Source organism: Opisthocomus hoazin, unplaced genomic scaffold, assembly GCF_030867145.1.
Source record: "Opisthocomus hoazin isolate bOpiHoa1 unplaced genomic scaffold, bOpiHoa1.hap1 HAP1_SCAFFOLD_207, whole genome shotgun sequence".
NCBI classification, from domain to species: Eukaryota; Metazoa; Chordata; class Aves; order Opisthocomiformes; family Opisthocomidae; genus Opisthocomus; species Opisthocomus hoazin.
Window position 1 is genome coordinate 52,385 of NW_027448745.1, and position 27,616 is coordinate 80,000.

At 64.7% G+C, this 27,616-nt stretch overlaps 2 protein-coding genes across 16 annotated transcripts in view; both read right to left on the reverse strand.

The window, feature by feature from the left end:
* LOC142359242 (uncharacterized) overlaps window positions 1–11,803 on the reverse strand; it is a 41,211-nt gene extending 29,408 nt beyond the window's left edge. For all 10 annotated transcript variants that reach the window (XM_075411943.1, XM_075411944.1, XM_075411945.1 and 7 more), the window contains exons 1-7: window positions 11,656–11,803; window positions 10,762–10,871; window positions 8,105–8,214; window positions 7,243–7,433; window positions 4,831–4,940; window positions 2,171–2,280; window positions 1,309–1,499 (exon numbers count right to left, since the gene is read on the reverse strand). In XM_075411943.1, the coding sequence (XP_075268058.1) occupies window positions 1,309–1,499; window positions 2,171–2,280; window positions 4,831–4,940; window positions 7,243–7,433; window positions 8,105–8,214; window positions 10,762–10,871; window positions 11,656–11,732 (899 nt within the window). In that variant the 5' untranslated portion in view covers window positions 11,733–11,803. The remainder of the gene's footprint in view (window positions 1–1,308; window positions 1,500–2,170; window positions 2,281–4,830; window positions 4,941–7,242; window positions 7,434–8,104; window positions 8,215–10,761; window positions 10,872–11,655) is intronic.
* Window positions 11,804–13,929: 2,126 nt separating this feature from the next.
* LOC142359243 (uncharacterized) overlaps window positions 13,930–27,616 on the reverse strand; it is a 19,370-nt gene continuing 5,683 nt past the window's right edge. The window contains exons 4-8 of one of the 6 annotated variants that reach the window (XR_012762208.1): window positions 22,852–22,961; window positions 20,193–20,302; window positions 19,331–19,520; window positions 16,913–17,227; window positions 16,743–16,802 (exon numbers count right to left, since the gene is read on the reverse strand). Coding sequence is in view for 2 of the 6 variants with exons in the window: in XM_075411950.1 (XP_075268065.1) it covers window positions 19,854–20,302; window positions 22,852–22,961 (559 nt within the window). In the remaining 4 variants the exon portion in view is untranslated. The other 5 variants (XR_012762209.1, XR_012762210.1, XR_012762211.1 and 2 more) reach the window with 5 other exon arrangements.

Genomic DNA, 27,616 nt, shown 5'->3' on the forward strand with positions numbered 1-27,616 from the left:
CGGCGCCAGCGGGGGCGGGGGCGGCGCCAGCGGGGGCGGCGCCAGCGGGGGCGGGGGCGGCGCCAGCGGGGGCGGGGGCGGCGCCAGCGGGGGCGGGGGCGGCGCCAGCGGGGGCGGGGGCGGCGCCAGCGGGGGCGGCGGCGGTGCCTGCGGGGGCGGGGGCGGCGCCTGCGGGGGCGGGGGCGGCGCCTGCGGGGGCGGGGGCGGAGCCGGCGGGGGCGGGGGCGGAGCCGGCGGGGGCGGGGGCGGCGCCGGCGGGGGCGGCGCCGGCGCCGGCGCCGGCGGGGGCGGGGGCGGCGCCGGCGGGGGCGGCTCCGGCTCCGCCTCCGAGCAGACCCCGACTCGCGGCTCCGACACGGCGCCGCCCCCCCATCGCTCCTTGCCCCCGACACGGACCCCGCCCTCCCGGGGGCTTTTCCCCGGGACCCGCCGCTCCATCCAACCCCACCCCCATACCCCGCGCTCACCTTCTCCCTCGCTGCAGCCGCAACCCGGCTATGGCTCCGCTCCTCCTTCGGCTCGCATCGGGCCCGGCACGGCAGCACCGGGCCCTCTACCGGCAGAGGGAGGGGCCGTCGCCATCAGCCCCGCTGCCCGCACCTGGGGCTCTTCCGGCCCCGGCCCACGGCTGGAGCCCACGATGCCGTCATTGGGCAAACACAAAGACTCTCTGAAGCCCTTTGGGCACTTCAGCAAGCAGGCAGGCGTTCCTTATTGCAGCGCCGGACACACAGGGCACGGCTCCTCCCAGCGCGCAAAGCACCTGCGCCACTCGAGCGGCAGTACCGAACTTTGCTCACCGGGTGGCAGCAGCGAGCTCTTGGACACGGCGCCACCGCGCATTGGCGCCGCCCGAGCCGCAGTACCGAACTTTGCTCACCGGGTGGCAGCAGCGAGCCCTTGGACACGGCGCCACCCGAGCCGCAGTACCGAACTTTGCTCACCGGGTGGCAGCAGCGATCGTACCGGCCCCTCCACGGCCACCCGCGCCACGGCAGCACCGGCCCCTCCACGGCCACCCGCGCCACGGCAGCACCGGGCCCTCCACGGCCACCCGCGCCACGGCAGCACCGGGCCCTCCACCGGCACAGGGAGGGGCCATCGCCATCAGCCCCGCTGCCCGCACCTGGGGCTCCCCCGGCCCCGGCCCACGGCTGGACCCCGGCAGGAACAGGGGGCCGTCGCCCCAGCCCCACAGCCCGTCCCCTCCTCCCCTGGCCTCTGGCGCAGCCCCTCGTCCCGTGCAAACCAAGCACAAACGCAGCCGCCAGGGCAAAAGGGACCGCAGGTCTTTACTCAGTCACGCACCCAGCCAGTCCCGGGAGCCGCTCTGCTCCGGGGCTCGGGGCCCCCGACGCTCCCTCTGCCCCTCCGACACCTCGGCACTCCTTCCCGCAGCTGCGCCCGTTGATCCAGCGGCGAACAGTCCGTCCGTCGCCTCCCGGAGCGACGCGCTGCTCGGCAGAGGCTGCCAAAAATGAGGAGCAGGGTGCAGGCCACTACAAGAGAGGAGAAAAGTGACAGGTGGCTGGACAGCGGCGGTGGAACGAGAAAGCACCAAGCAGGGAAAGGGACGGCGAGAGAAGGACGGGGACAGGCAGTCCCACAGAGACGGAGAAAGAAGCAGCAGCAAGAGAGCAAGAGCGGCAGCAGAAAGAAGAAGAGGGAGCAGGACACAGACCGAAAATGAAGAACGGGGAGCAGGAAGGAGATGCAAAAAAAAACCCTGCAGCATGACAGAGGAAAAAAGAATAGCGGCAGGGACCTGGACAAAGAGAGATGAGGAAATAGAATAGAATAGACATGGAGAAAGCAGTAGATCTGTGACGTGCTACGGAGCCGAGAAGGAAGGCCTCGAATCAAGGGACGAGGAGGCAGACAGAGAGCACCAAAGACAGCAAAAGTACTGACAGGCTACAGAGTAGGAGGAAAGCAAAACTAGTAACCGGGAGCTGAACAGAAAGAGGGGAAGAAGGAAAAAAATGCCACGGGCTGCAGGGCAGAAAGAGGGAGGACCTAAAAGATGGGGACAAGTCAGAGACAGATGGAGAAAGAAGGTACACAAGAGCAGAAAAAAAAAATAATCGTAGCAGTGGGAGAAAGAGAGGGAGCCGGGGAGGGCCCAGGATGCAGAAGAGGGGTGACAGGGCCCCGAGGGCCCACGACTCACCGCAGCTCTCACTCTCGGTGCTGCCGGGAGACTTTGACACTTCAGATGTTTCTCTCCCCTTCTCTCTTCCCTTCTTCTTCCGCAGCTCCAATCGTTTGGCTCTCCTGCACCTGAGAGAAAATGCATGTGGCTGTCTTAGAGCTCATACGAGACGTGGCTTCCTAGACAAGAAGCCTCAGGAACAGGACAGAGAAAAAGAGAGAATATGATGAGTGGGAAGCAGAACACACGGATCGAGAGAGAATTTGAATCAGAGGAGTAAACAAGGCAGGAAAGCGAGATAAAGACAGGGAAGAAGCCACAAAAAAGGGCCTTTCTGGCCTCTACTCGCACCCCCCGGCCTCCTTTTTTTTCTGGCCTCTACTCTCGCCCCCAGCCTCCCACCCCTCTGCAGCCTCCCACCCCTTTCCGGCCTCCCTTTTTTTCTGGCCTCTACTCTCGCCCCCGGCCTCCCACCCCTCTGCAGCCTCCCACCCCTTTCCGGCCTCCTTTTTTTTCCTGGCCTCTACTCCCCCCTCCTCGCCCCCCCCCCCCCCGCCTCCCACCCCTCGATAGCCTCCTAACTCCCTTTTTGCTGGCCTCTACTTAATTCAGCTTCCCACCCCTCTGCAACCTCCTACCTCTTTCCAGCCTCCACTCCGCCCCCCCAGCTTCCCACCCTTTTTCAGCCTCCCACCACCGTCCCACGCAGTGCAGGACACACTGACAGAGAGAGAAAAAGGACAGGCAACAGGAAGAAACGTACTAAGAAACAAAGAAAGGGTCAGACGAAGAAGGGGGTGGGTGGTCAGGGTTGGAATCCCAACACAAACCAGCAAGGGGATAGAGGACAGACAGAGAGGAAGACAAGAACGGGCCGGGAAGCAGGAAGAGAAGGAGAGAAAGGCAAAAAGGGAGAGCCGGCTGCACAGGCAGGTACAGCAAGAAACGACCGGACAGGCAGCAGGATCGAGAAAGAGAGACAGAAAAACTGGGGACAGGAAGCAGGACAGAGGGACGGCGAGAGGAAACAAGGGCCAGGGAGCAGGACAGCGGTGGAAAAAGAGGCACTGGGGCAGTAGGACAGAAAGAGAAGGAAGAAAGGCCAGAACAAGGACGGGGAATAACAGCAAAGGGAAAGAGAAGGACAAGGAGCGGGACAGATTGTCAGAGAAAGACAGGGACAGGGAGCGGGACAAGGTGATACTGAGAGAGAAAAAGGGGACAAGGAGGCAGGACAAAGTGAAAGACAGGCACAAGTAAGAGACGGGGGAGCAGGACAGAGACGGAGGGGGAAAAGCCTCAGCTGGGCAGCAGGAGACAGAGGCGGAGAAGGGAAAAAACAGCACCGGGCTGAGGGACCCTGAGGGAGGAATTAAAAAACAAACACAGGGAGCAGGACAAAACGACAGAGAGAGAGAAAAGGGACAGAGCAGGACAGCGTTGGGGGGAGAAATGCGACCGTGACGGGCAGCGGGAGAGAGGTATGGAGAAAGAAAAAAAATACCGAGGAAGAGAGAAAGGAAACAAGGGACAGCGAGCTGCACAGGGGGATCGAGAAAGAAAGGATGGGAGAGGGAATGGCGCAGAGAGAGAAAGGCAGAAAAAACAGCAAGAGGAAGCAGGGCAAAAGGACAGCAAGAGGAAAAAGGAAAGGGACAGGGAGCTGGACAGAGATGGGAAAAAAAGCAGCGGGGACACACGAAAAGAGACAGAAAGAGAAGGGCACAAAAGGATAGATGAGGACAGCGGCAGGATGGAGACGCAGAACAAAACCTGGGACGGTCAACCTGGGTGGGCGGGGAGCGGGTCAGAGAGCCGGAGAAAGGAAAAACTCTGCTGTGGAGCAGCCGAGGGGGACGGAGAAAGAAAGACAGGGACGGGGAGCAGGGCAGAGAAACGGAGAGAGAAAATAAGCGATGGGGAGCAGGGCAGAGCACTAGGAAGAGGAAAATAAGACAAGGGAGAAGACCGAGAAGCTCAGAGAGAAAGAAGGGTCGAAAGGAAACGCCAGAGAGGTAGAGAAATCAAGAAATACAGGGACGAGGAGCCTTGCAGAGACGGAGCACGAAAATGTAGGGCCGGTGAGCGCGAAAGAGGGAGAGAGAGACGGGGGCAGGGGGAGGAGATGAAGAAGAAAGGAGAGATAAAGATGGCAACGGAGCGCAGGGGACACAGACAGAGAGAGAAAAAGGACAGTGAACAGGAAAAAAGGGACCGAGAAACAAAGAAAGGGTCAGATCTAGACAAAGAGACCAAGAAAGGGGCGGGGGGCGTGTGTGCAGGGAAACCCCAAAACAAACCAGCAAGGGGCTAGAGAACAGAGAGGGAGAGAAAGAGAAGAAAGGGCCATGAAGCAGGACAGAGAAGGAGAGAAAGGCAAAAAGGGAGAGCAAAAAGAGAGCCGGCTGGACAGGGAGGTACAGTAAGAAACGACCGGACAGCCAGCAGGACAGAGAAATAGAGACAGGGAGCCGGCTAGAGAAATTCTGAAGGGAGAAAAAGAGGGAGAGGGAGCAGAACACACACACAGACAGAAGACGGGAGGTACAGGGAAAGGAAAACAAAAGGAAAAAGAAAAAAAAAAAAAAAAATCACAGCAGCGTGGGAGAGAGAAGGATCCAGGGGACAGCTCGGGACACAGAAGAGGGGCGACAGGGCCCCGAGGGCCCGCCACTCACCGCAGCTCTCGCTCTCCGCGCTCCCGGGAGACTCTGCCGCTTCAGACGCTTCTCCGTCCTGCTCTCCTCCATTCCTCTTCCGTAACTCCGGTCGCTTGGCTGTCCCCCACCTAAGACAAAACGTCCATGTCTCGCAGCTCTTACGAGACAAGGCTCCCTACACACGCAGCCACGCTCGCGCGCTCCACAACCGTGCCATGCTGCTGCTGGTGACACATACAGACCCTGCGGGGCACGCTGGCGGCCTGGCCTGCTGCGGGCTACCAAGATGGAGCCTTCCTCACCCGCAGCGCCAGGCAGCTGCCAGCCAGGTGGCCTTCCATTTCTTCTTCTTCTTCAGCCTTCTCGGGACTCTCCAGCTTCAGCCGCGCCACCTCCTGCCCGCAGCCACTCAGCGCTCCGCCTCTCCCTTTTCGCCCCCACGCCGCCAGCACAGCGAGGCCCGGCACACGCAGCCCACACAAGCCTGGAGCGGGCGCAGCCAACGGCATCCCCAGGGCACGAACGGACAAACGCGTCCTCAGCGCAGCCCCTGCCACACATAAACAAGCAGCGGCGACCGCGTTCAGGGAGGCCGAGGCAGCCCGCACCACGGGCCTTGGGGGAGGCCGGGCGCTCCGGGACACAGGCTTCAGGGGACGTGCTGCAGCTGGGGGCGGCTGCGCGGGGCGAGCGGGGCCGGGGGAGCACTGCCGACTTGGGGGGGGGGGGGGGGGTGCCCGCCTCCTTCTCCCATTCCCTTCCGTCACCTCCCGCCTCTGGCCCCGGGGCTGCCCGCACCCGGCTCGCCTCCTGCAGCCTGCCGCAGCGGCCGGCTCCAAGCTTCCCGTCCCACCACCCTCGGGCAGCCACCACGCACCCCCGCACCCGCTGGAGGGGAGCCCGCGCCTCACCGCTGGCCTCTCTGCTCCCCCGCCGCCCCGGCACCGAACACCAGCCCGCCGCCATGCTGCTCCGCCGCACCGCGCATGCGCCACGAGCCGACGGCGCGCCGGAGGGGCCACACTCTGAGCCGAACGCCGGGCTGCAGTACCGCGTTGCGGCCAGGGGGCGGCGGGGGCGGGGGCGGCGCCAGCGGGGCCGGGGGCGGTGCCAGCGGGGGCGACGCCTGCGGGGCCAGCGGGGGCGGGGGCGGTGCCAGCGGGGGCGGGGGCGGCGCCAGCGGGGGCGGGGGCGGCGCCAGCGGGGGCGGGGGCGGCGCCAGCGGGGGCGGGGGCGGCGCCAGCGGGGGCGGGGGCGGCGCCAGCGGGGGCGGGGGCGGTGCCAGCGGGGGCGGGGGCGGCGCCAGCGGGGGCGGGGGCGGCGCCTGCGGGGGCGGGGGCGGCGCCTGCGGGGGCGGGGGCGGCGCCTGCGGGGGCGGGGGCGGCGCCAGCGGGGCAGGGGGCGGCGCCAGCGGGGCAGGGGGCGGCGCCCAGCGCCGGCTCCGGCTCCGAGCAGACCCCGACTCGCGGCTCCGACACGGCGCCGCACCCCCATCGCTCCTTGCCCCCGACACGGACCCCGCCCTCCCGGGGGCTTTTCCCCGGGACCCGCCGCTCCATCCAACCCCCCCCCCCATACCCCGCGCTCACCTTCTCCCTCGCTGCAGCCGCAACCCGGCTATGGCTCCGCTCCTCCTTCGGCTCGCATCGGGCCCGGCACGGCAGCACCGGGCCCTCTACCGGCAGAGGGAGGGGCCGTCGCCATCAGCCCCGCTGCCCGCACCTGGGGCTCTTCCGGCCCCGGCCCACGGCTGGAGCCCACGATGCCGTCATTGGGCAAACACAAAGACTCTCTGAAGCCCTTTGGGCACTTCAGCAAGCAGGCAGGCGTTCCTTATTGCAGCGCCGGACACACAGGGCACGGCTCCTCCCAGCGCGCAAAGCACCTGCGCCACTCGAGCGGCAGTACCGAACTTTGCTCACCGGGTGGCAGCAGCGAGCTCTTGGACACGGCGCCACCGCGCATTGGCGCCGCCCGAGCCGCAGTACCGAACTTTGCTCACCGGGTGGCAGCAGCGAGCCCTTGGACACGGCGCCACCCGAGCCGCAGTACCGAACTTTGCTCACCGGGTGGCAGCAGCGATCGTACCGGCCCCTCCACGGCCACCCGCGCCACGGCAGCACCGGCCCCTCCACGGCCACCCGCGCCACGGCAGCACCGGGCCCTCCACGGCCACCCGCGCCACGGCAGCACCGGGCCCTCCACCGGCACAGGGAGGGGCCATCGCCATCAGCCCCGCTGCCCGCACCTGGGGCTCCCCCGGCCCCGGCCCACGGCTGGACCCCGGCAGGAACAGGGGGCCGTCGCCCCAGCCCCACAGCCCGTCCCCTCCTCCCCTGGCCTCTGGCGCAGCCCCTCGTCCCGTGCAAACCAAGCACAAACGCAGCCGCCAGGGCAAAAGGGACCGCAGGTCTTTACTCAGTCACGCACCCAGCCAGTCCCGGGAGCCGCTCTGCTCCGGGGCTCGGGGCCCCCGACGCTCCCTCTGCCCCTCCGACACCTCGGCACTCCTTCCCGCAGCTGCGCCCGTTGATCCAGCGGCGAACAGTCCGTCCGTCGCCTCCCGGAGCGACGCGCTGCTCGGCAGAGGCTGCCAAAAATGAGGAGCAGGGTGCAGGCCACTACAAGAGAGGAGAAAAGTGACAGGTGGCTGGACAGCGGCGGTGGAACGAGAAAGCACCAAGCAGGGAAAGGGACGGCGAGAGAAGGACGGGGACAGGCAGTCCCACAGAGACGGAGAAAGAAGCAGCAGCAAGAGAGCAAGAGCGGCAGCAGAAAGAAGAAGAGGGAGCAGGACACAGACCGAAAATGAAGAACGGGGAGCAGGAAGGAGATGCAAAAAAAAACCCTGCAGCATGACAGAGGAAAAAAGAATAGCGGCAGGGACCTGGACAAAGAGAGATGAGGAAATAGAATAGAATAGACATGGAGAAAGCAGTAGATCTGTGACGTGCTACGGAGCCGAGAAGGAAGGCCTCGAATCAAGGGACGAGGAGGCAGACAGAGAGCACCAAAGACAGCAAAAGTACTGACAGGCTACAGAGTAGGAGGAAAGCAAAACTAGTAACCGGGAGCTGAACAGAAAGAGGGGAAGAAGGAAAAAAATGCCACGGGCTGCAGGGCAGAAAGAGGGAGGACCTAAAAGATGGGGACAAGTCAGAGACAGATGGAGAAAGAAGGTACACAAGAGCAGAAAAAAAAAATAATCGTAGCAGTGGGAGAAAGAGAGGGAGCCGGGGAGGGCCCAGGATGCAGAAGAGGGGTGACAGGGCCCCGAGGGCCCACGACTCACCGCAGCTCTCACTCTCGGTGCTGCCGGGAGACTTTGACACTTCAGATGTTTCTCTCCCCTTCTCTCTTCCCTTCTTCTTCCGCAGCTCCAATCGTTTGGCTCTCCTGCACCTGAGAGAAAATGCATGTGGCTGTCTTAGAGCTCATACGAGACGTGGCTTCCTAGACAAGAAGCCTCAGGAACAGGACAGAGAAAAAGAGAGAATATGATGAGTGGGAAGCAGAACACACGGATCGAGAGAGAATTTGAATCAGAGGAGTAAACAAGGCAGGAAAGCGAGATAAAGACAGGGAAGAAGCCACAAAAAAGGGCCTTTCTGGCCTCTACTCGCACCCCCCCGGCCTCCTTTTTTTTCTGGCCTCTACTCTCGCCCCCAGCCTCCCACCCCTCTGCAGCCTCCCACCCCTTTCCGGCCTCCCTTTTTTTCTGGCCTCTACTCTCGCCCCCGGCCTCCCACCCCTCTGCAGCCTCCCACCCCTTTCCGGCCTCCTTTTTTTTCCTGGCCTCTACTCCCCCCTCCTCGCCCCCCCCCCCCGCCTCCCACCCCTCGATAGCCTCCTAACTCCCTTTTTGCTGGCCTCTACTTAATTCAGCTTCCCACCCCTCTGCAACCTCCTACCTCTTTCCAGCCTCCACTCCGCCCCCCCAGCTTCCCACCCTTTTTCAGCCTCCCACCACCGTCCCACGCAGTGCAGGACACACTGACAGAGAGAGAAAAAGGACAGGCAACAGGAAGAAACGTACTAAGAAACAAAGAAAGGGTCAGACGAAGAAGGGGGTGGGTGGTCAGGGTTGGAATCCCAACACAAACCAGCAAGGGGATAGAGGACAGACAGAGAGGAAGACAAGAACGGGCCGGGAAGCAGGAAGAGAAGGAGAGAAAGGCAAAAAGGGAGAGCCGGCTGCACAGGCAGGTACAGCAAGAAACGACCGGACAGGCAGCAGGATCGAGAAAGAGAGACAGAAAAACTGGGGACAGGAAGCAGGACAGAGGGACGGCGAGAGGAAACAAGGGCCAGGGAGCAGGACAGCGGTGGAAAAAGAGGCACTGGGGCAGTAGGACAGAAAGAGAAGGAAGAAAGGCCAGAACAAGGACGGGGAATAACAGCAAAGGGAAAGAGAAGGACAAGGAGCGGGACAGATTGTCAGAGAAAGACAGGGACAGGGAGCGGGACAAGGTGATACTGAGAGAGAAAAAGGGGACAAGGAGGCAGGACAAAGTGAAAGACAGGCACAAGTAAGAGACGGGGGAGCAGGACAGAGACGGAGGGGGAAAAGCCTCAGCTGGGCAGCAGGAGACAGAGGCGGAGAAGGGAAAAAACAGCACCGGGCTGAGGGACCCTGAGGGAGGAATTAAAAAACAAACACAGGGAGCAGGACAAAACGACAGAGAGAGAGAAAAGGGACAGAGCAGGACAGCGTTGGGGGGAGAAATGCGACCGTGACGGGCAGCGGGAGAGAGGTATGGAGAAAGAAAAAAAATACCGAGGAAGAGAGAAAGGAAACAAGGGACAGCGAGCTGCACAGGGGGATCGAGAAAGAAAGGATGGGAGAGGGAATGGCGCAGAGAGAGAAAGGCAGAAAAAACAGCAAGAGGAAGCAGGGCAAAAGGACAGCAAGAGGAAAAAGGAAAGGGACAGGGAGCTGGACAGAGATGGGAAAAAAAGCAGCGGGGACACACGAAAAGAGACAGAAAGAGAAGGGCACAAAAGGATAGATGAGGACAGCGGCAGGATGGAGACGCAGAACAAAACCTGGGACGGTCAACTGGGTGGGCGGGGAGCGGGTCAGAGAGCCGGAGAAAGGAAAAACTCTGCTGTGGAGCAGCCGAGGGGGACGGAGAAAGAAAGACAGGGACGGGGAGCAGGGCAGAGAAACGGAGAGAGAAAATAAGCGATGGGGAGCAGGGCAGAGCACTAGGAAGAGGAAAATAAGACAAGGGAGAAGACCGAGAAGCTCAGAGAGAAAGAAGGGTCGAAAGGAAACGCCAGAGAGGTAGAGAAATCAAGAAATACAGGGACGAGGAGCCTTGCAGAGACGGAGCACGAAAATGTAGGGCCGGTGAGCGCGAAAGAGGGAGAGAGAGACGGGGGCAGGGGGAGGAGATGAAGAAGAAAGGAGAGATAAAGATGGCAACGGAGCGCAGGGGACACAGACAGAGAGAGAAAAAGGACAGTGAACAGGAAAAAAGGGACCGAGAAACAAAGAAAGGGTCAGATCTAGACAAAGAGACCAAGAAAGGGGCGGGGGGCGTGTGTGCAGGGAAACCCCAAAACAAACCAGCAAGGGGCTAGAGAACAGAGAGGGAGAGAAAGAGAAGAAAGGGCCATGAAGCAGGACAGAGAAGGAGAGAAAGGCAAAAAGGGAGAGCAAAAAGAGAGCCGGCTGGACAGGGAGGTACAGTAAGAAACGACCGGACAGCCAGCAGGACAGAGAAATAGAGACAGGGAGCCGGCTAGAGAAATTCTGAAGGGAGAAAAAGAGGGAGAGGGAGCAGAACACACACACAGACAGAAGACGGGAGGTACAGGGAAAGGAAAACAAAAGGAAAAAGAAAAAAAAAAAAAAAATCACAGCAGCGTGGGAGAGAGAAGGATCCAGGGGACAGCTCGGGACACAGAAGAGGGGCGACAGGGCCCCGAGGGCCCGCCACTCACCGCAGCTCTCGCTCTCCGCGCTCCCGGGAGACTCTGCCGCTTCAGACGCTTCTCCGTCCTGCTCTCCTCCATTCCTCTTCCGTAACTCCGGTCGCTTGGCTGTCCCCCACCTAAGACAAAACGTCCATGTCTCGCAGCTCTTACGAGACAAGGCTCCCTACGCACGCAGCCGCACTCGCGCGCTCCACAACCGGACCATGCTGCTGCTGGTGACACATACAGACCCTGCGGGGCACGCTGGCGGCCTGGCCTGCTGCGGGCTACCAAGACGGAGCCTTCCTCACCCGCAGCGCCAGGCAGCTGCCAGCCAGGTGGCCTTCCATTTCTTCTTCTTCTTCTTCAGCCTTCTCGGGACTCTCCAGCTTCAGCCGCGCCACCTCCTGCCCGCAGCCACTCAGCGCTCCGCCTCTCCCTTTTCGCCCCCACGCCGCCAGCACAGCGAGGCCCGGCACACGCAGCCCACACAAGCCTGGAGCGGGCGCAGCCAACGGCATCCCCAGGGCACGAACGGACAAACGCGTCCTCAGCGCAGCCCCTGCCACACATAAACAAGCAGCGGCGACCGCGTTCAGGGAGGCCGAGGCAGCCCGCACCACGGGCCTTGGGGGAGGCCGGGCGCTCCGGGACACAGGCTTCAGGGGACGTGAGGCAGCTGGGGGCGGCTGCGCGGGGCGAGCGGGGCCGGGGGAGCACTGCCGACTTGGGGGGGGGGGGGGGTGCCCGCCTCCTTCTCCCATTCCCTTCCGTCACCTCCCGCCTCTGGCCCCGGGGCTGCCCGCACCCGGCTCGCCTCCTGCAGCCTGCCGCAGCGGCCGGCTCCAAGCTTCCCGTCCCACCACCCTCGGGCAGCCACCACGCAACCCCGCACCCGCTGGAGGGGAGCCCGCGCCTCACCGCTGGCCTCTCTGCTCCCCCGCCGCCCCGGCACCGAACACCAGCCCGCCGCCATGCTGCTCCGCCGCACCGCGCATGCGCCACGAGCCGACGGCGCGCCGGAGGGGCCACACTCTGAGCCGAACGCCGGGCTGCAGTACCGCGTTGCGGCCAGGGGGCGGCGGGGGCGGGGGCGGCGCCAGCGGGGCCGGGGGCGGTGCCAGCGGGGGCGACGCCTGCGGGGCCAGCGGGGGCGACGCCTGCGGGGCCAGCGGGGGCGGGGGCGGTGCCAGCGGGGGCGGGGGCGGCGCCAGCGGGGGCGGGGGCGGCGCCAGCGGGGGCGGGGGCGGCGCCAGCGGGGGCGGGGGCGGCGCCAGCGGGGGCGGGGGCGGCGCCAGCGGGGGCGGGGGCGGTGCCAGCGGGGGCGGGGGCGGCGCCAGCGGGGGCGGGGGCGGCGCCTGCGGGGGCGGGGGCGGCGCCTGCGGGGGCGGGGGCGGCGCCTGCGGGGGCGGGGGCGGCGCCAGCGGGGCAGGGGGCGGCGCCAGCGGGGCAGGGGGCGGCGCCCAGCGCCGGCTCCGGCTCCGAGCAGACCCCGACTCGCGGCTCCGACACGGCGCCGCACCCCCATCGCTCCTTGCCCCCGACACGGACCCCGCCCTCCCGGGGGCTTTTCCCCGGGACCCGCCGCTCCATCCAACCCCCCCCCCCATACCCCGCGCTCACCTTCTCCCTCGCTGCAGCCGCAACCCGGCTATGGCTCCGCTCCTCCTTCGGCTCGCATCGGGCCCGGCACGGCAGCACCGGGCCCTCTACCGGCAGAGGGAGGGGCCGTCGCCATCAGCCCCGCTGCCCGCACCTGGGGCTCTTCCGGCCCCGGCCCACGGCTGGAGCCCACGATGCCGTCATTGGGCAAACACAAAGACTCTCTGAAGCCCTTTGGGCACTTCAGCAAGCAGGCAGGCGTTCCTTATTGCAGCGCCGGACACACAGGGCACGGCTCCTCCCAGCGCGCAAAGCACCTGCGCCACTCGAGCGGCAGTACCGAACTTTGCTCACCGGGTGGCAGCAGCGAGCTCTTGGACACGGCGCCACCGCGCATTGGCGCCGCCCGAGCCGCAGTACCGAACTTTGCTCACCGGGTGGCAGCAGCGAGCCCTTGGACACGGCGCCACCCGAGCCGCAGTACCGAACTTTGCTCACCGGGTGGCAGCAGCGATCGTACCGGCCCCTCCACGGCCACCCGCGCCACGGCAGCACCGGCCCCTCCACGGCCACCCGCGCCACGGCAGCACCGGGCCCTCCACCGGCACAGGGAGCGGCCGTCGCCATCAGCCCCGCTGCCCGCACCTGGGGCTCCCCCGGCCCCGGCCCACGGCTGGACCCCGGCAGGAACAGGGGGCCGTCGCCCCAGCCCCACAGCCCGTCCCCTTCTCCCCTGGCCTCTGGCGCAGCCCCTCGTCCCGTGCAAACCAAGCACAAACGCAGCCGCCAGGGCAAAAGGGACCGCAGGTCTTTACTCAGTCACGCACCCAGCCAGTCCCGGGAGCCGCTCTGCTCCGGGGCTCGGGGCCCCCGACGCTCCCTCTGCCCCTCCGACACCTCGGCACTCCTTCCCGCAGCTGCGCCCGTTGATTCAGCGGCGAACAGTCCGTCCGTCGCCTCCCGGAGCGACGCGCTGCTCGGCAGAGGCTGCCAAAAATGAGGAGCAGGGTGCAGGCCACTACAAGAGAGGAGAAAAGTGACAGGTGGCTGGACAGCGGCGGTGGAACGAGAAAGCACCAAGCAGGGAAAGGGACGGCGAGAGAAGGACGGGGACAGGCAGTCCCACAGAGACGGAGAAAGAAGCAGCAGCAAGAGAGCAAGAGCGGCAGCAGAAAGAAGAAGAGGGAGCAGGACACAGACCGAAAATGAAGAACGGGGAGCAGGAAGGAGATGCAAAAAAAAAACCCTGCAGCATGACAGAGGAAAAAAGAATAGCGGCAGGGACCTGGACAAAGAGAGATGAGGAAATAGAATAGAATAGACATGGAGAAAGCAGTAGATCTGTGACGTGCTACGGAGCCGAGAAGGAAGGCCTCGAATCAAGGGACGAGGAGGCAGACAGAGAGCACCAAAGACAGCAAAAGTACTGACAGGCTACAGAGTAGGAGGAAAGCAAAACTAGTAACCGGGAGCTGAACAGAAAGAGGGGAAGAAGGAAAAAAATGCCACAGGCTGCAGGGCAGAAAGAGGGAGGACCTAAAAGATGGGGACAAGTCAGAGACAGATGGAGAAAGAAGGTACACAAGAGCAGGAAAAAAAAATAATCGTAGCAGTGGGGGAAAGTGAGGGAGCCGGGGAGGGCCCAGGATGCAGAAGAGGGGTGACAGGGCCCCGAGGGCCCACGACTCACCGCAGCTCTCACTCTCGGTGCTGCCGGGAGACTTTGACACTTCAGATGTTTCTCTCCCCTTCTCTCTTCCCTTCTTCTTCCGCAGCTCCAATCGTTTGGCTCTCCTGCACCTGAGAGAAAATGCATGTGGCTGTCTTAGAGCTCATACGAGACGTGGCTTCCTAGACAAGAAGCCTCAGGAACAGGACAGAGAAAAAGAGAGAATATGATGAGTGGGAAGCAGAACACACGGATCGAGAGAGAATTTGAATCAGAGGAGTAAACAAGGCAGGAAAGCGAGATAAAGACAGGGAAGAAGCCACAAAAAAGGGCCTTTCTGGCCTCTACTCGCACCCCCCGGCCTCCTTTTTTTTCTGGCCTCTACTCTCGCCCCCAGCCTCCCACCCCTCTGCAGCCTCCCACCCCTTTCCGGCCTCCCTTTTTTTCTGGCCTCTACTCTCGCCCCCGGCCTCCCACCCCTCTGCAGCCTCCCACCCCTTTCCGGCCTCCTTTTTTTTCCTGGCCTCTACTCCCCCCTCCTCGCCCCCCCCCCCCCGCCTCCCACCCCTCGATAGCCTCCTAACTCCCTTTTTGCTGGCCTCTACTTAATTCAGCTTCCCACCCCTCTGCAACCTCCTACCTCTTTCCAGCCTCCACTCCGCCCCCCCAGCTTCCCACCCTTTTTCAGCCTCCCACCACCGTCCCACGCAGTGCAGGACACACTGACAGAGAGAGAGAAGAAGCGAGCAAAAGGAAGAAAACGGACGAAGAAAAGACAAAGAAAGGGTCAGACGAAGAAGGGGTGGGTGGTCAGGGTTGGAATCCCAACACAAACCAGCAAGGGGATAGAGGACAGACAGAGAGAAGACAAGAACGGGCCGGGAAGCAGGAAGAGAAGGAGAGAAAGGCAAAAAGGGAGAGCCGGCTGCACAGGCAGGTACAGCAAGAAACGACCGGAGGACAGGCAGCAGGATCGAGAAAGAGAGACAGAAAAAACTGGGGACAGGAAGCAGGACAGAGGGACGGCGAGAGGAAACAAGGGCCAGGGAGCAGGACAGCGGTGGAAAAAGAGGCACTGGGGCAGTAGGACAGAAAGAGAAGGAAGAAAGGCCAGAACAAGGACGGGGAATAACAGCAAAGGGAAAGAGAAGGACAAGGAGCGGGACAGATTGTCAGAGAAAGACAGGGACAGGGAGCGGACAAGGTGATACTGAGAGAGAAAAAGGGGACAAGGAGGCAGGACAAAGTGAAAGACAGCACAAGTAAGAGACGGGGGAGCAGGACAGAGACGGAGGGGGAAAAGCCTCAGCTGGGCAGCAGGAGACAGAGGCGGAGAAGGGAAAAAAACAGCACCGGGCTGAGGGACCCTGAGGGAGGAATTAAAAAACAAACACAGGGAGCAGGACAAAACGACAGAGAGAGAGAAAAGGACAGAGCAGACAGCGTTGGGGGGAGAAGAATGCGACCGTGACGGGCAGCGGGAGAGAGGTATGGAGAAAGAAAAAAAATACCGAGGAAGAGAGAAAGGAAACAAGGGACAGCGAGCTGCACAGGGGGATCGAGAAAGAAAGGATGGGAGAGGGAATGGCGCAGAGAGAGAAAGGCAGAAAAAACAGCAAGAGGAAGCAGGGCAAAAGGACAGCAAGAGGAAAAAGGAAAGGGACAGGGAGCTGGACAGAGATGGGAAAAAAAGCAGCGGGGACACACGAAAAGAGACAGAAAGAGAAGGGCACAAAAGGATAGATGAGGACAGCGGCAGGATGGGAGACGCAGAACAAAACCTGGGACGGTCAACCTGGGTGGGCGGGGAGCGGGTCAGAGAGCCGGAGAAAGGAAAAACTCTGCTGTGGAGCAGCCGAGGGGGACGGAGAAAGAAAGACAGGGACGGGAGCAGGGCAGAGAAACGGAGAGAGAAAATAAGCGATGGGGAGCAGGGCAGAGCACTAGGAAGAGGAAAATAAGACAAGGGAGAAGACCGAGAAGCTCAGAGAGAAAGAAGGGTCGAAAGGAAACGCCAGAGAGGTAGAGAAATCAAGAAATACAGGGACGAGGAGCCCTTGCAGAGACGGAGCACGAAAATGTAGGGCCGGTGAGCGCGAAAGAGGGAGAGAGAGACGGGGGCAGGGGGAGGAGATGAAGAAGAAAGGAGAGATAAAGATGGCAACGGAGCGCAGGGGACACAGACAGAGAGAGAAAAAGGACAGTGAACAGGAAAAAAGGGACCGAGAAACAAAGAAAGGGTCAGATCTAGACAAAGAGACCAAGAAAGGGGCGGGGGGGCGTGTGTGCAGGGAAACCCCAAAACAAACCAGCAAGGGGCTAGAGAACAGAGAGGGAGAGAAAGAGAAGAAAGGGCCATGAAGCAGGACAGAGAAGGAGAGAAAGGCAAAAAGGGAGAGCAAAAAGAGAGCCGGCTGGACAGGGAGGTACAGTAAGAAACGACCGGACAGCCAGCAGGACAGAGAAATAGAGACAGGGAGCCGGCTAGAGAAATTCTGAAGGGAGAAAAAGAGGGAGAGGGAGCAGAACACACACACAGACAGAAGACGGGAGGTACAGGGAAAGGAAAACAAAAGGAAAAAGAAAAAAAAAAAAAAAAATCACAGCAGCGTGGGAGAGAGAAGGATCCAGGGGACAGCTCGGGACACAGAAGAGGGGCGACAGGGCCCCGAGGGCCCGCCACTCACCGCAGCTCTCGCTCTCCGCGCTCCCGGGAGACTCTGCCGCTTCAGACGCTTCTCCGTCCTGCTCTCCTCCATTCCTCTTCCGTAACTCCGGTCGCTTGGCTGTCCCCCACCTAAGACAAAACGTCCATGTCTCGCAGCTCTTACGAGACAAGGCTCCCTACGCACGCAGCCGCACTCGCGCGCTCCACAACCGGACCATGCTGCTGCTGGTGACACATACAGACCCTGCGGGGCACGCTGGCGGCCTGGCCTGCTGCGGGCTACCAAGACGGAGCCTTCCTCACCCGCAGCGCCAGGCAGCTGCCAGCCAGGTGGCCTTCCATTTCTTCTTCTTCTTCTTCAGCCTTCTCGGGACTCTCCAGCTTCAGCCGCGCCACCTCCTGCCCGCAGCCACTCAGCGCTCCGCCTCTCCCTTTTCGCCCCCACGCCGCCAGCACAGCGAGGCCCGGCACACGCAGCCCACACAAGCCTGGAGCGGGCGCAGCCAACGGCATCCCCAGGGCACGAACGGACAAACGCGTCCTCAGCGCAGCCCCTGCCACACATAAACAAGCAGCGGCGACCGCGTTCAGGGAGGCCGAGGCAGCCCGCACCACGGGCCTTGGGGGAGGCCGGGCGCTCCGGGACACAGGCTTCAGGGGACGTGAGGCAGCTGGGGGCGGCTGCGCGGGGCGAGCGGGGCCGGGGGAGCACTGCCGACTTGGGGGGGGGGGGGGGTGCCCGCCTCCTTCTCCCATTCCCTTCCGTCACCTCCCGCCTCTGGCCCCGGGGCTGCCCGCACCCGGCTCGCCTCCTGCAGCCTGCCGCAGCGGCCGGCTCCAAGCTTCCCGTCCCACCACCCTCGGGCAGCCACCACGCAACCCCGCACCCGCTGGAGGGGAGCCCGCGCCTCACCGCTGGCCTCTCTGCTCCCCCGCCGCCCCGGCACCGAACACCAGCCCGCCGCCATGCTGCTCCGCCGCACCGCGCATGCGCCACGAGCCGACGGCGCGCCGGAGGGGCCACACTCTGAGCCGAACGCCGGGCTGCAGTACCGCGTTGCGGCCAGGGGGCGGCGGGGGCGGGGGCGGCGCCAGCGGGGCCGGGGGCGGTGCCAGCGGGGGCGGGGGCGGCGCCAGCGGGGGCGGGGGCGGCGAAAGCGGGGGCGGGGGCGGTGCCAGCGGGGGCGGGGGCGGTGCCGGCGGCGCCAGCGGGGGCGGGGGCGGCGCCAGCGGGGGCGAGGGCGGCGCCAGCGGGGGCGGGGGCGGCGCCAGCGGGGGCGGGGGCGGTGCCAGCGGGGGCGGGGGCGGTGCCAGCGGGGGCGGGGGCGGCGCCAGCGAAGGCGGGGGCGGTGCCAGCGAAGGCGGGGGCGGCGCCGGCGGCGCCAGCGGGGGCGGGGGCGGCGCCAGCGGGGGCGGAGCCAGCGGGGGCGGGGGCGGCGCCAGCGGGGGCGGGGGCGGCGCCAGCGGGGGCGGGGGCGGCGCCAGCGGGGGCGGCGCCAGCGGGGGCGGGGGCGGCGCCAGCGGGGGCGGCGGCGGTGCCTGCGGGGGCGGGGGCGGCGCCTGCGGGGGCGGGGGCGGCGCCGGCGGGGGCGGCGCCGGCGGGGGCGGCGCCGGCGGGGGCGGGGGCGGCGGGGGCGGGGGCGGGGGCGGGGCGGAGCCGGCGGGGCGGGGGCGGAGCCGGCGGGGGCGGGGGCGGCGCCGGCTCCGCCTCCGAGCAGACCCCGACTCGCGGCTCCGACACGGCGCCGCACCCCCATCGCTCCTTGCCCCCGACACGGACCCCGCCCTCCCGGGGGCTTTTCCCCGGGACCCGCCGCTCCATCCAACCCCACCCCCATACCCCGCGCTCACCTTCTCCCTCGCTGCAGCCGCAACCCGGCTATGGCTCCGCTCCTCCTTCGGCTCGCATCGGGCCCGGCACGGCAGCACCGGGCCCTCTACCGGCAGAGGGAGGGGCCGTCGCCATCAGCCCCGCTGCCCGCACCTGGGGCTCTTCCGGCCCCGGCCCACGGCTGGAGCCCACGATGCCGTCATTGGGCAAACACAAAGACTCTCTGAAGCCCTTTGGGCACTTCAGCAAGCAGGCAGGCGTTCCTTATTGCAGCGCCGGACACACAGGGCACGGCTCCTCCCAGCGCGCAAAGCACCTGCGCCACTCGAGCGGCAGTACCGAACTTTGCTCACCGGGTGGCAGCAGCGAGCTCTTGGACACGGCGCCACCGCGCATTGGCGCCGCCCGAGCCGCAGTACCGAACTTTGCTCACCGGGTGGCAGCAGCGAGCCCTTGGACACGGCGCCACCCGAGCCGCAGTACCGAACTTTGCTCACCGGGTGGCAGCAGCGATCGTACCGGCCCCTCCACGGCCACCCGCGCCACGGCAGCACCGGCCCCTCCACGGCCACCCGCGCCACGGCAGCACCGGGCCCTCCACCGGCACAGGGAGCGGCCGTCGCCATCAGCCCCGCTGCCCGCACCTGGGGCTCCCCCGGCCCCGGCCCACGGCTGGACCCCGGCAGGAACAGGGGGCCGTCGCCCCAGCCCCACAGCCCGTCCCCTTCTCCCCTGGCCTCTGGCGCAGCCCCTCGTCCCGTGCAAACCAAGCACAAACGCAGCCGCCAGGGCAAAAGGGACCGCAGGTCTTTACTCAGTCACGCACCCAGCCAGTCCCGGGAGCCGCTCTGCTCCGGGGCTCGGGCCCCCGACGCTCCCTCTGCCCCTCCGACACCTCGGCACTCCTTCCCGCAGCTGCGCCCGTTGATTCAGCGGCGAACAGTCCGTCCGTCGCCTCCCGGAGCGACGCGCTGCTCGGCAGAGGCTGCCAAAAATGAGGAGCAGGGTGCAGGCCACTACAAGAGAGGAGAAAAGTGACAGGTGGCTGGACAGCGGCGGTGGAACGAGAAAGCACCAAGCAGGGAAAGGGACGGCGAGAGAAGGACGGGGACAGGCAGTCCCACAGAGACGGAGAAAGAAGCAGCAGCAAGAGAGCAAGAGCGGCAGCAGAAAGAAGAAGAGGGAGCAGGACACAGACCGAAAATGAAGAACGGGGAGCAGGAAGGAGATGCAAAAAAAAAAACCTGCAGCATGACAGAGGAAAAAAGAATAGCGGCAGGGACCTGGACAAAGAGAGATGAGGAAATAGAATAGAATAGACATGGAGAAAGCAGTAGATCTGTGACGTGCTACGGAGCCGAGAAGGAAGGCCTCGAATCAAGGGACGAGGAGGCAGACAGAGAGCACCAAAGACAGCAAAAGTACTGACAGGCTACAGAGTAGGAGGAAAGCAAAACTAGTAACCGGGAGCTGAACAGAAAGAGGGGAAGAAGGAAAAAAATGCCACAGGCTGCAGGGCAGAAAGAGGGAGGACCTAAAAGATGGGGACAAGTCAGAGACAGATGGAGAAAGAAGGTACACAAGAGCAGGAAAAAAAAATAATCGTAGCAGTGGGGGAAAGTGAGGGAGCCGGGGAGGGCCCAGGATGCAGAAGAGGGGTGACAGGGCCCCGAGGGCCCACGACTCACCGCAGCTCTCACTCTCGGTGCTGCCGGGAGACTTTGACACTTCAGATGTTTCTCTCCCCTTCTCTCTTCCCTTCTTCTTCCGCAGCTCCAATCGTTTGGCTCTCCTGCACCTGAGAGAAAATGCATGTGGCTGTCTTAGAGCTCATACGAGACGTGGCTTCCTAGGCAAGAAGCCTCAGGAACAGGACAGAGAAAAAGAGAGAATATGATGAGTGGGAAGCAGAACACACGGATCGAGAGAGAATTTGAATCAGAGGAGTAAACAAGGCAGGAAAGCGAGATAAAGACAGGGAAGAAGCCACAAAAAAGGGCCTTTCTGGCCTCTACTCGCACCCCCCGGCCTCCTTTTTTTTCTGGCCTCTACTCTCGCCCCCAGCCTCCCACCCCTCTGCAGCCTCCCACCCCTTTCCGGCCTCCCTTTTTTTCTGGCCTCTACTCTCGCCCCCGGCCTCCCACCCCTCTGCAGCCTCCCACCCCTTTCCGGCCTCCTTTTTTTTCCTGGCCTCTACTCCCCCCTCCTCGCCCCCCCCCCCCGCCTCCCACCCCTCGATAGCCTCCTAACTCCCTTTTTGCTGGCCTCTACTTAATTCAGCTTCCCACCCCTCTGCAACCTCCTACCTCTTTCCAGCCTCCACTCCGCCCCCCCAGCTTCCCACCCTTTTTCAGCCTCCCACCACCGTCCCACGCAGTGCAGGACACACTGACAGAGAGAGAAAAAGGACAGGCAACAGGAAGAAACGTACTAAGAAACAAAGAAAGGGTCAGACGAAGAAGGGGGTGGGTGGTCAGGGTTGGAATCCCAACACAAACCAGCAAGGGGATAGAGGACAGACAGAGAGGAAGACAAGAACGGGCCGGGAAGCAGGAAGAGAAGGAGAGAAAGGCAAAAAGGGAGAGCCGGCTGCACAGGCAGGTACAGCAAGAAACGACCGGACAGGCAGCAGGATCGAGAAAGAGAGACAGAAAAACTGGGGACAGGAAGCAGGACAGAGGGACGGCGAGAGGAAACAAGGGCCAGGGAGCAGGACAGCGGTGGAAAAAGAGGCACTGGGGCAGTAGGACAGAAAGAGAAGGAAGAAAGGCCAGAACAAGGACGGGGAATAACAGCAAAGGGAAAGAGAAGGACAAGGAGCGGGACAGATTGTCAGAGAAAGACAGGGACAGGGAGCGGGACAAGGTGATACTGAGAGAGAAAAAGGGGACAAGGAGGCAGGACAAAGTGAAAGACAGGCACAAGTAAGAGACGGGGGAGCAGGACAGAGACGGAGGGGGAAAAGCCTCAGCTGGGCAGCAGGAGACAGAGGCGGAGAAGGGAAAAAACAGCACCGGGCTGAGGGACCCTGAGGGAGGAATTAAAAAACAAACACAGGGAGCAGGACAAAACGACAGAGAGAGAGAAAAGGGACAGAGCAGGACAGCGTTGGGGGGAGAAATGCGACCGTGACGGGCAGCGGGAGAGAGGTATGGAGAAAGAAAAAAAATACCGAGGAAGAGAGAAAGGAAACAAGGGACAGCGAGCTGCACAGGGGGATCGAGAAAGAAAGGATGGGAGAGGGAATGGCGCAGAGAGAGAAAGGCAGAAAAAACAGCAAGAGGAAGCAGGGCAAAAGGACAGCAAGAGGAAAAAGGAAAGGGACAGGGAGCTGGACAGAGATGGGAAAAAAAGCAGCGGGGACACACGAAAAGAGACAGAAAGAGAAGGGCACAAAAGGATAGATGAGGACAGCGGCAGGATGGAGACGCAGAACAAAACCTGGGACGGTCAACCTGGGTGGGCGGGGAGCGGGTCAGAGAGCCGGAGAAAGGAAAAACTCTGCTGTGGAGCAGCAGAGGGGGACGGAGAAAGAAAGACAGGGACGGGGAGCAGGGCAGAGAAACGGAGAGAGAAAATAAGCGATGGGGAGCAGGGCAGAGCACTAGGAAGAGGAAAATAAGACAAGGGAGAAGACCGAGAAGCTCAGAGAGAAAGAAGGGTCGAAAGGAAACGCCAGAGAGGTAGAGAAATCAAGAAATACAGGGACGAGGAGCCTTGCAGAGACGGAGCACGAAAATGTAGGGCCGGTGAGCGCGAAAGAGGGAGAGAGAGACGGGGGCAGGGGGAGGAGATGAAGAAGAAAGGAGAGATAAAGATGGCAACGGAGCGCAGGGGACACAGACAGAGAGAGAAAAAGGACAGTGAACAGGAAAAAAGGGACCGAGAAACAAAGAAAGGGTCAGATCTAGACAAAGAGACCAAGAAAGGGGCGGGGGGCGTGTGTGCAGGGAAACCCCAAAACAAACCAGCAAGGGGCTAGAGAACAGAGAGGGAGAGAAAGAGAAGAAAGGGCCATGAAGCAGGACAGAGAAGGAGAGAAAGGCAAAAAGGGAGAGCAAAAAGAGAGCCGGCTGGACAGGGAGGTACAGTAAGAAACGACCGGACAGCCAGCAGGACAGAGAAATAGAGACAGGGAGCCGGCTAGAGAAATTCTGAAGGGAGAAAAAGAGGGAGAGGGAGCAGAACACACACACAGACAGAAGACGGGAGGTACAGGGAAAGGAAAACAAAAGGAAAAAGAAAAAAAAAAAAAAAAAATCACAGCAGCGTGGGAGAGAGAAGGATCCAGGGGACAGCTCGGGACACAGAAGAGGGGCGACAGGGCCCCGAGGGCCCGCCACTCACCGCAGCTCTCGCTCTCCGCGCTCCCGGGAGACTCTGCCGCTTCAGACGCTTCTCCGTCCTGCTCTCCTCCATTCCTCTTCCGTAACTCCGGTCGCTTGGCTGTCCCCCACCTAAGACAAAACGTCCATGTCTCGCAGCTCTTACGAGACAAGGCTCCCTACGCACGCAGCTGCACTCGCGCGCTCCACAACCGGACCATGCTGCTGCTGGTGACACATACAGACCCTGCGGGGCACGCTGGCGGCCTGGCCTGCTGCGGGCTACCAAGACGGAGCCTTCCTCACCCGCAGCGCCAGGCAGCTGCCAGCCAGGTGGCCTTCCATTTCTTCTTCTTCTTCAGCCTTCTCGGGACTCTCCAGCTTCAGCCACGCCACCTCCTGTCCGCAGCCACTCAGCGCTCCGCCTCTCCCTTTTCGCCCCCACGCCGCCAGCACAGCGAGGCCCGGCACACGCAGCCCACACAAGCCTGGAGCGGGCGCAGCCAACGGCATCCCCAGGGCACGAACGGACAAACGCGTCCTCAGCGCAGCCCCTGCCACACATAAACAAGCAGCGGCGACCGCGTTCAGGGAGGCCGAGGCAGCCCGCACCACGGGCCTTGGGGGAGGCCGGGCGCTCCGGGACACAGGCTTCAGGGGACGTGCTGCAGCTGGGGGCGGCTGCGCGGGGCGAGCGGGGCCGGGGGAGCACTGCCGACTTGGGGGGGGGGGGGGTGCCCGCCTCCTTCTCCCATTCCCTTCCGTCACCTCCCGCCTCTGGCCCCGGGGCTGCCCGCACCCGGCTCGCCTCCTGCAGCCTGCCGCAGCGGCCGGCTCCAAGCTTCCCGTCCCACCACCCTCGGGCAGCCACCACGCACCCCCGCACCCGCTGGAGGGGAGCCCGCGCCTCACCGCTGGCCTCTCTGCTCCCCCGCCGCCCCGGCACCGAACACCAGCCCGCCGCCATGCTGCTCCGCCGCACCGCGCATGCGCCACGAGCCGACGGCGCGCCGGAGGGGCCACACTCTGAGTCGAACGCCGGGCTGCAGTACCGCGTTGCGGCCAGGGGGCGGCGCCAGCGGGGGCGGCGCCAGCGGGGCCGGGGGCGGTGCCAGCGGGAGCGAAGGCGGTGCCAGCGGGGGCGGCGCCAGCGGGGGCGGGGGCGGCGCCGGCGGCGCCAGCGGGGGCGGGGGCGGCGCCAGCGGGGGCGGGGGCGGCGCCAGCGGGGGCGGGGGCGGTGCCAGCGGGGGCGGGGGCGGTGCCAGCGGGGGTGGGGGCGGCGCCGGCGGCGCCAGCGGGGGCGGGGGCGGCGCCAGCGGGGGCGGCGCCAGCGGGGGCGGGGGCGGTGCCAGCGGGGGCGGGGGCGGCGCCAGCGGGGGCGGGGGCGGCGGCGGCGCCATCGGGGGCGGTGGCGGCGCCATCGGGGGCGGGGGCGGCGCCAGCGGGGGCGGGGGCGGCGCCAGCGGGGGCGGGGGCGGCGCCAGCGGGGGCGGTGCCAGCGGGGGGGCGGTGCCGGCGGCGCCAGCGGGGGCGGGGGCGGCGCCAGCGGGGGCGGCGCCAGCGGGGGCGGGGGCGGCGGCCAGCGGGGGCGGGGGCGGCGCCAGCGGGGGCGGGGGCGGCGCCAGCGGGGGCGCGCCAGCGGGAGCGGGGGCGGCGCCAGCGGGGGCGGCGGCGGTGCCTGCGGGGGCGGGGGCGGCGCCTGCGGGGGCGGGGGCGGCGCCTGCGGGGGCGGGGGCGGAGCCGGCGGGGGCGGGGGCGGTGCCGGCGGGGGCGGGGGCGGCGCCGGCGGGGGCGGCGCCGGCGCCGGCGCCGGCGGGGGCGGGGGCGGCGCCGGCGGGGCGGCTCCGGCTCCGCCTCCGAGCAGACCCCGACTCGCGGCTCCGACAGGGCGCCGCCCCCCCATCGCTCCTTGCCCCCGACACGGACCCCGCCCTCCCGGGGGCTTTTCCCGGGACCCGCCGCTCCATCCAACCCCACCCCCATACCCCGCGCTCACCTTCTCCCTCGCTGCAGCCGCAACCCGGCTATGGCTCCGCTCCTCCTTCGGCTCGCATCGGGCCCGGCACGGCAGCACCGGGCCCTCTACCGGCAGAGGGAGGGGCCGTCGCCATCAGCCCCGCTGCCCGCACCTGGGGCTCTTCCGGCCCCGGCCCACGGCTGGAGCCCACGATGCCGTCATTGGGCAAACACAAAGACTCTCTGAAGCCCTTTGGGCACTTCAGCAAGCAGGCAGGCGTTCCTTATTGCAGCGCCGGACACACAGGGCACGGCTCCTCCCAGCGCGCAAAGCACCTGCGCCACTCGAGCGGCAGTACCGAACTTTGCTCACCGGGTGGCAGCAGCGAGCTCTTGGACACGGCGCCACCGCGCATTGGCGCCGCCCGAGCCGCAGTACCGAACTTTGCTCACCGGGTGGCAGCAGCGAGCCCTTGGACACGGCGCCACCCGAGCCGCAGTACCGAACTTTGCTCACCGGGTGGCAGCAGCGATCGTACCGGCCCCTCCACGGCCACCCGCGCCACGGCAGCACCGGCCCCTCCACGGCCACCCGCGCCACGGCAGCACCGGGCCCTCCACGGCCACCCGCGCCACGGCAGCACCGGCCCTCCACCGGCACAGGGAGGGGCCATCGCCATCAGCCCCGCTGCCCGCACCTGGGGCTCCCCCGGCCCCGGCCCACGGCTGGACCCCGGCAGGAACAGGGGGCCGTCGCCCCAGCCCCACAGCCCGTCCCCTCCTCCCCTGGCCTCTGGCGCAGCCCCTCGTCCCGTGCAAACCAAGCACAAACGCAGCCGCCAGGGCAAAAGGGACCGCAGGTCTTTACTCAGTCACGCACCCAGCCAGTCCCGGGAGCCGCTCTGCTCCGGGGCTCGGGGCCCCCGACGCTCCCTCTGCCCCTCCGACACCTCGGCACTCCTTCCCGCAGCTGCGCCCGTTGATCCAGCGGCGAACAGTCCGTCCGTCGCCTCCCGGAGCGACGCGCTGCTCGGCAGAGGCTGCCAAAAATGAGGAGCAGGGTGCAGGCCACTACAAGAGAGGAGAAAAGTGACAGGTGGCTGGACAGCGGCGGTGGAACGAGAAAGCACCAAGCAGGGAAAGGGACGGCGAGAGAAGGACGGGGACAGGCAGTCCCACAGAGACGGAGAAAGAAGCAGCAGCAAGAGAGCAAGAGCGGCAGCAGAAGAAGAAGAGGGAGCAGGACACAGACCGAAAATGAAGAACGGGGAGCAGGAAGGAGATGCAAAAAAAAACCCTGCAGCATGACAGAGGAAAAAAGAATAGCGGCAGGGACCTGGACAAAGAGAGATGAGGAAATAGAATAGAATAGACATGGAGAAAGCAGTAGATCTGTGACGTGCTACGGAGCCGAGAAGGAAGGCCTCGAATCAAGGGACGAGGAGCCAGACAGAGAGCACCAAAGACAGCAAAAGTACTGACAGGCTACAGAGTAGGAGGAAAGCAAAACTAGTAACCGGGAGCTGAACAGAAAGAGGGGAAGAAGGAAAAAAATGCCACGGCTGCAGGGCAGAAAGAGGGAGGACCTAAAAGATGGGGACAAGTCAGAGACAGATGGAGAAAGAAGGTACACAAGAGCAGGAAAAAAAAATAATCGTAGCAGTGGGGGAAAGAGAGGGAGCCGGGGAGGGCCCAGGATGCAGAAGAGGGGTGACAGGGCCCCGAGGGCCCACGACTCACCGCAGCTCTCACTCTCGGTGCTGCCGGGAGACTTTGACACTTCAGATGTTTCTCTCCCCTTCTCTCTTCCCTTCTTCTTCCGCAACTCAATCGTTTGGCTCTCCTGCACCTGAGAGAAAATGCATGTGGCTGTCTTAGAGCTCATACGAGACGTGGCTTCCTAGGCAAGAAGCCTCAGGAACAGGACAGAGAAAAAGAGAGAATATGATGAGTGGGAAGCAGAACACACGGATCGAGAGAGAACTTGAATCAGAGGAGTAAACAAGGCAGGAAAGAGAGATAAAGACAGGGAAGAAGCCACAAAAAAGGGCCTTTCTGGCCTCTACTCGCACCCCCGGCCTCCTTTTTTTTCTGGCCTCTACTCTCGCCCCCAGCCTCCCACCCCTCTGCAGCCTCCCACCCCTTTCCGGCCTCCCTTTTTTTCTGGCCTCTACTCTCGCCCCCGGCCTCCCACCCCTCTGCAGCCTCCCACCCCTTTCCGGCCTCCTTTTTTTTCCTGGCCTCTACTCCCGCCTCCTCCAGCGGGGGCGGGGGCGGCGCCAGCGGGGGCGGGGGCGGCGCCAGCGGGGCGGGGGCGGCGCCAGCGGGGGCGGGGGCGGCGCCAGCGGGGGCGGGGGCGGCGCCAGCGGGGCGGGGGCGGCGCCAGCGGGGCGGGGGGGTGCCAGCGGGGGCGGGGGCGGCGCCAGCGGGGCGGGGGCGGCGCCAGCGGGGGCGGGGGCGGTGCCAGCGGGGGCGGGGGCGGCGCCAGCGGGGGCGGGGGCGGCGCCCATAGCCGGCTCCGGCTCCGAGCAGACCCCGACTCGCGGCTCCGACACGGCGACGCACCCCCATCGCTCCTTGCCCCCGACACGGACCCCGCCCTCCCGGGGCTTTTCCCCGGGACCCGCCGCTCCATCCAACCCCCCCCCCCCATACCTCGCGCTCACCTTCTCCCTCGCTGCAGCCGCAACCCGGCTATGGCTCCGCTCCTCCTTCGGCTCGCATCGGGCCCGGCACGGCAGCACCGGGCCCTCTACCGGCAGAGGGAGGGGCCGTCGCCATCAGCCCCGCTGCCCGCACCTGGGGCTCTTCCGGCCCCGGCCCACGGCTGG